Source organism: Eucyclogobius newberryi, unplaced genomic scaffold (genome assembly GCF_026437365.1).
Source record: "Eucyclogobius newberryi isolate DKJ021-1_F unplaced genomic scaffold, fEucNew1.0.hap1 SCAF_134, whole genome shotgun sequence".
NCBI classification, from domain to species: Eukaryota; Metazoa; Chordata; class Actinopteri; order Gobiiformes; family Gobiidae; genus Eucyclogobius; species Eucyclogobius newberryi.
The window spans coordinates 5001-12429 of NW_027315762.1; the positions used below are offsets into that span (position 1 = coordinate 5001).

The 7429-nt window shown below is 48.5% G+C and overlaps 1 protein-coding gene across 1 annotated transcript in view; it reads right to left on the minus strand.

Annotated features, from left to right (window-relative positions):
- Window positions 1–6668, minus strand: part of ppic (peptidylprolyl isomerase C) — a 9003-nt gene extending 2335 nt beyond the window's left edge. The window contains exons 1-5 of the mRNA XM_072443915.1: window positions 6538–6668; window positions 3053–3166; window positions 2615–2708; window positions 2352–2419; window positions 2155–2271 (exon numbers count right to left, since the gene is read on the minus strand). Of these exons, the coding sequence (XP_072300016.1) occupies window positions 2155–2271; window positions 2352–2419; window positions 2615–2708; window positions 3053–3166; window positions 6538–6621 (477 nt within the window). The 5' untranslated portion in view covers window positions 6622–6668. The remainder of the gene's footprint in view (window positions 1–2154; window positions 2272–2351; window positions 2420–2614; window positions 2709–3052; window positions 3167–6537) is intronic.
- Window positions 6669–7429: the final 761 nt, after the last annotated feature.

Below are 7429 nucleotides of genomic sequence, written 5' to 3' on the forward strand. Positions count from 1 at the left end.
ACAGTAAACAGCATCACTGAACACCACCGTCTGAAACAGTAAACACCATCACTGAACACCACCGTCTGAAACAATAAACACCATCACTGATACCACCGTCTGAAACAATAAACACCATCACTGATACCACCGTCTGAAACAGTAAACACCATCACTGAACACCGTCTGAAACTGTAAACACCATCACTGAACACCGTCTGAAAAAGTAAACACCATCACTGACACCACAGTCTGAAACAATAAACACCATCACTGAACACCGTCTGAAACAGTAAACACCATCACTGAACACCACAGTCTGAAACAATAAACACCATCACTGAACACCGTCTGAAACAGTAAACACCATCACTGAACACCACCGTCTGAAACAGTAAACACCATCACTGAACACCGTCTAACTGTTAACACCATCACTGAACACCACAGTCTGAAACAATAAAAACCATCACTGAACACCACCGTCTGAAACAATAAACACCATCACTGAACAACACCGTCTGAAACAGTAAACACCATCACTGAACACCACCGTCTGAAACAGTAAACACCATCACTGAACACCACCGTCTGAAACAATAAACACCATCACTGATACCACCGTCTGAAACAATAAACACCATCACTGAACACCGTCTGAAACAGTAAACACCATAACTGAACACCACCGTCTGAAACAGTAAACACCATCACTGAACACCACCGTCTGAAACAGTAAACACCATCACTGAACACCACCGTCTGAAACAATAAACACCATCACTGAACACCACCGTCTGAAACAGTAAACACCATCACTGAACACCACCGTCTGAAACAGTAAACACCATCACTGAACACCACCGTCTGAAACAATAAACACCATCACTGAACACCGTCTGAATCAGTAAACACAATCACTGAACACGTCTGAAACAGTAAACACCATCACTGAACACCACCGTCTGAAACAGTAAACACCATCACTGAACACCGTCTGAAACAGTAAACACCATCACTGAACACCGTCTGAAACAGTAAACACCATCACTGAACACCACCGTCTGAAACAATAAACACCATCACTGAACACCACCGTCTGAAACAATAAACACCATCACTGAACACCGTCTGAAACAGTAAACACCATCACTGAACACAGTCTGAAACAGTAAACACCATCACTGAACACCACCATCTGAAACAATAAACACCATCACTGAACACCACCATCTGAAACAATAAACACCATCACTGAACACCACCATCTGAAACAATAAACACCATCACTGAACACCACCGTCAGAAACAATAAACACCATCACTGAACACCACCATCTGAAACAGTAAACACCATCACTCAACACCACCGTCTGAAACAATAAACACCATCACTGAACACCACCGTCAGAAACAATAAACACCATCACTGAACACCGTCTGAAACTGTAAACACCATCACTGAACACCACAGTCTGAAACAATAAACACCATCACTGAACACCACCGTCTGAAACAGTAAACAACATCACTGAACACCGTCTGAAACAGTAAACACCATCACTGAACACCGTCTGAAACAGTAAACAACATCACTGAACACCGTCTGAAACAGTAAACACCATCACTGAACAACACCGTCTGAAACAGTAAACACCATCACTGAACACCACCGTCTGAAACAGTAAACACCATCACTGAACACCACCGTCTGAAACAGTAAACACCATCACTGAACACCACCGTCTGAAACAGTAAACACCATCACTGAACACCACCGTCTGAAACAGTAAACACCATCACTGAACACCACCGTCTGAAACAGTAAACACCATCACTGAACACCACCGTCTGAAACAGTAAACACCATCACTGAACACCACCGTCTGAAACAGTAAACACCATCACTGAACACCACCGTCTGAAACAGTAAACACCATCACTGAACACCACCGTCTGAAACAGTAAACACCATGTGCTTATAATACATTCCGTTACTGTGGGAGGAGCCTGCAGGAGTTTGAAACGGGGGCTTCTCAACCTGAGGCTCCCACTTGATAATCTCTGTTCAGTGGCGTCCAGAACCTTTACATTCTTCTGATCTAAAACAGTCTGTTACATTATAATGTGACTGTGTCATGTGACTGTGTCATGTGACTGTGTCATGTGACTCACCATTCCATCCAGCACTTTTCCGAAGACGACGTGTTTCCCGTCGAGCCACGGCGCTCTAGTGGCCAGGATGAAGAACTGCGAGCCGTTTGTGTCCGGGCCTGCGTTTGCCATGCTCACCTGCAGGTGGAGACACACAGTGACAGGTGGTGTTCCCTCTGCCTCCAGCAGGTGGAGCACCAACACAAATCCTGACTCACCCATCCGGCTCCCAAATGCTTCAGTCTGAAGTTTTCATCTGCAAAGGTCGTTCCATAGATGCTGTGACCTGCAAGTCCAAGAAGAAGAAGAGTGAGTGGACCAGGTCCAGGTCCAGGACCAGGACCAGGACCAGGACCAGGACCAGGACCAGGACCAGGACCAGGACCAGGACCAGGACCAGGTCCAGGACCAGGACCAGGTCCAGGACCAGGACCAGGACCAGGGCCAGAACCAGGTCCAGGACCAGGACCAGGATCAGTACCTCCGCTGCCGTCTCCGTTGGTGAAGTCTCCTCCCTGGATCATGAAGTCCTTGATGACGCGGTGGAACCTGGAGCCTTTGTATCCGTAATCTTTCTGTCCAACACAGACACATGAGGGTCAGAGACTCTGGGGGTCAGAGACTCAGAGACTCTGGGGGTCAGAGACTCAGAGACTCAGAGACTTTGAGGGTCAGAGACTCTGGGGGTCAGAGACTCAGAGACTCTGAGACTCAGAGACTCTGAGGGTCAGAGACTCTGGGGGTCAGAGACTCACAAACAGAAGGTTTAATGTACGACACTGAGGGTTGGATTATCGTTGCTTCCTCTTGTTTTCTTCATCTGAACCTTTATGTTCCACGATAAAGGGAACATGTGATTAAACACAAAGGTCATTCTGCAGTAAACACAGAGACACAGGAGGACGGGAGGGCATCTGACCTCTCCCGTTGCCAGGGTGACGAAGTTGGCGACCGTGAGTGGAACGTCTTCCCCGAACAGTCCGATGACGATCCTGCCGACCTCGTGACCTCCGACTGTCACGTCAAAGAAAACCTGCCACGAGATCGTAACAAAGGTGAGTTCAAACGTGTCCAAAGGTCCAGTCCACCACAGAACCTTCTGGAACTACACTTCACATCAGTCCAAAGGTCCAGTCCACCACAGAACCTTCTAGAACTACACTTCACATCAGTCCAAAGGTCCAGTCCACCACAGAACCTTCTAGAACTACACTTCATATCAGTCCAAAGGTCCAGTCCACCACAGAACCTTCTAGAACTACACTCCACATCAGTCCAAAGGTCCAGTCCACCACAGAACCTTCTGGAACTACACTCCACATCAGTCCAAAGGTCCAGTCCACCACAGAACCTTCTAGAACTACACTTCACATCAGTCCAAAGGTCCAGTCCACCACAGAACCTTCTAGAACTACACTCCACATCAGTCCAAAGGTCCAGTCCACCACAGAACCTTCTAGAACTACACTCCACATCAGTCCAAAGGTCCAGTCCACCACAGAACCTTCTGGAAGTACACTCCACATCAGTCCAAAGGTCCAGTCCACCACAGAACCTTCTAGAACTACACTCCACATCAGTCCAAAGGTCCAGTCCACCACAGAACCTTCTGGAACTACATTCCACATCAGTCCAAAGGTCCAGTCCACCACAGAACCTTCTAGAACTACACTCCACATCAGTCCAAAGGTCCAGTCCAGCACAGAACCTTCTAGAACTACACTCCACACCAGTCCAAAGGTCCAGTCCAGCACAGAACCTTCTGGAACTACACTTCACATCAGTCCAAAGGTCCAGTCCACCACAGAACCTTCTAGAACTACACTCTACACCAGTCCAAAGGTCCAGTCCGCTACAGAACCTTCTAGAACTACACTCTACACCAGTCCAAAGGTCCAGTCCACCACAGAACCTTCTGGAACTACACTCTACACTAGTCCAAAGGTCCAGTCCACCACAGAACCTTCTGGAACTACACTTCACATCAGTCCAAAGGTCCAGTCCACCACAGAACCTTCTAGAACTACACTCTACACTAGTCCAAAGGTCCAGTCCACCACAGAACCTTCTAGAACTACACTTCACATCAGTCCAAAGGTCCAGTCCACCACAGAACCTTCTAGAACTACACTTCACATCAGTCCAAAGGTCCAGTCCACCACAGAACCTTCTAGAACTACACTTCACATCAGTCCAAAGGTCCAGTCCACCACAGAACCTTCTAGAACTACACTTCACATCAGTCCAAAGGTCCAGTCCACCACAGAACCTTCTGGAACTACACTCTACACCAGTCCAAAGGTCCAGTTCACCACAGAACCTTCTGGAACTACAATCTACACTAGTCCAAAGGTCCAGTCCACCACAGAACCTTCTGGAACTACACTTCACATCAGTCCAAAGGTCCAGTCCACCACAGAACCTTCTGGAACTACACTTCACATCAGTCCAAAGGTCCAGTCCACCACAGAACCTTCTGGAACTACACTCTACACCAGTCCAAAGGTCCAGTCCACCACAGAACCTTCTGGAACTACACTCTACACTAGTCCAAAGGTCCAGTCCACCACAGAACCTTCTAGAACTACACTTCACATCAGTCCAAAGGTCCAGTCCACCACAGAACCTTCTAGAACTACACTTCACATCAGTCCAAAGGTCCAGTCCACCACAGAACCTTCTAGAACTACACTTCACACCAGTCCAAAGGTCCAGTCCACCACAGAACCTTCTAGAACTACACTTCACATCAGTCCAAAGGTCCAGTCCACCACAGAACCTTCTGGAACTACACTCCACATCAGTCCAAAGGTCCAGTCCACCACAGAACCTTCTAGAACTACACTCCACATCAGTCCAAAGGTCCAGTCCACCACAGAACCTTCTGGAACCACACTCTACACTAGTCCAAAGGTCCAGTCCACCACAGAACCTTCTAGAACTACACTTCACATCAGTCCAAAGGTCCAGTCCACCACAGAACCTTCTAGAACTACACTTCACATCAGTCCAAAGGTCCAGTCCACCACAGAACCTTCTGGAACTACACTCTACACTAGTCCAAAGGTCCAGTCCACCACAGAACCTTCTGGAACTACACTCTACACCAGTCCAAAGGTCCAGTCCACCACAGAACCTTCTAGAACAACACTTCACATCAGTCCAAAGGTCCAGTCCACCACAGAACCTTCTAGAACTACACTTCACATCAGTCCAAAGGTCCAGTCCACCACAGAACCTTCTGGAACTACACTCCACATCAGTCCAAAGGTCCAGTCCACCACAGAACCTTCTGGAACTACACTCTACACTAGTCCAAAGGTCCAGTTCACCACAGAACCTTCTGGAACTACAATCTACACTAGTCCAAAGGTCCAGTCCACCACAGAACCTTCTAGAACTACACTTCACATCAGTCCAAAGGTCCAGTCCACCACAGAACCTTCTAGAACTACACTTCACATCAGTCCAAAGGTCCAGTCCACCACAGAACCTTCTAGAACTACACTTCACATCAGTCCAAAGGTCCAGTCCACCACAGAACCTTCTAGAACTACACTTCACATCAGTCCAAAGGTCCAGTCCACCACAGAACCTTCTGGAACTACACTCTACACTAGTCCAAAGGTCCAGTCCACCACAGAACCTTCTGGAACTACACTCTACACCAGTCCAAAGGTCCAGTCCACCACAGAACCTTCTGGAACTACACTCCACATCAGTCCAAAGGTCCAGTCCACCACAGAACCTTCTAGAACTACACTCTACACCAGTCCAAAGGTCCAGTCCACCACAGAACCTTCTAGAACTACACTTCACATCAGTCCAAAGGTCCAGTCCACCACAGAACCTTCTAGAACTACACTCTACATCAGTCCAAAGGTCCAGTCCACCACAGAACCTTCTAGAACTACACTCCACATCATACACATATTTAGTCTCATAAATTAAAACATAAATAATACTTTGAGGTGACGACAAAGTGACTCGATCTTTAATGTGATGCAGTTTTAAAGGTGAGTGACCTTTAACCTTTAAGAAAGAGTGTTCAAATAAACATGTTTGTTATTACGTCTGTGAAAAGTACTTTCAGTCGTTTGGACCAATTCAGCCGGAACAAACACTGGTCTGAGGGCCGCGTTTGGCCCCCGGGCCATAGCTCGGGCTCCTGCTCCGTTACCGGGGCCGTTCTGCCGCAGAGGCTCAGTCTGCGCGTGCGCGTGCGCTACACCGTTATAACAGATACACACGTGCACGGCCCCGGACCCGCGCGCTCACGTGCACGGGTGGCCCCGGACCCGCGCGCTCACGTGCACGGGTCACGTGCACGGCCCCGGACCCGCGCGCTCACGTGCACGATAACGCGCGTGTGAACGGCAATAAATGCGGCAGAAGCTCCGGTACCTTCTCGGTGACTTTCGGCCCGTTCCGTGAATCTACGGACGATACCGAGAGCAGCAGCGCGACGAGCACGCGCCCAGGAGACATGGCGAGGACGCGAGGACGCGAGGACGCGAGAACACGCTGCGGGGCTCACGGGGCTCACGGGGCTCACGGGACGCACGGCCGCTCATCAGCGCTCGCGCTCGCAGCCCGGACACGGTCTCCAAGACGCTCCGGTCTGAGGGCGGAGCCTGGAAGAAAGCCCCGCCCACCACCAGAAAGGAGGACACGAGCGAGGAAAGAGGAAAGGAAGCGAGAGGATGTAAATGGGTCACTGCCTCCAAGTGTCCTCGTGATCATCACAGACTCATGCGTTTAATGCAGGTTCTCAAACTGGGGGCCACAGCCTCTTCTATTATTCCAGGACGCTCTGCTCCTCTGTGTTTTTAAAGTCTGAGGGTGGGTTTAGGAGCAGGCAGGTTCCACAGTGTGGCTTTAACCTTTAACCTCTTCTATTGACACGGATGCCACTGAAGTTACAGGTCAGATCTGTGGAACATCTCCATGACGACAAACGTGATGCTTCAGAATCTGGAGCTTCTGGACGTGACTTTCATGAAGAACGACGTCTGTTTCATTCTTAAATCTGTTTTTGTAGCTTGTTTATTCAAACTTTCAGTTTTTTTCAAACATGTTTCTTCTGTTTTGCAATGTTTATGTTTCTAACATGTTGGTGATTTGTTTGGCCGATGTCTAGACTGTTGCTGGGCTCAGTCGTGGGCACAAAGGGGATAAAGCGATGTTATTGTAAGACATAAAGTAATAAACCTTCTTCTGTGTGTGACACGAGCTCATGAAACAAACAAATCATCCTGAAGAAATAAATAAATCTGCATAATTCACATCGTGCCTC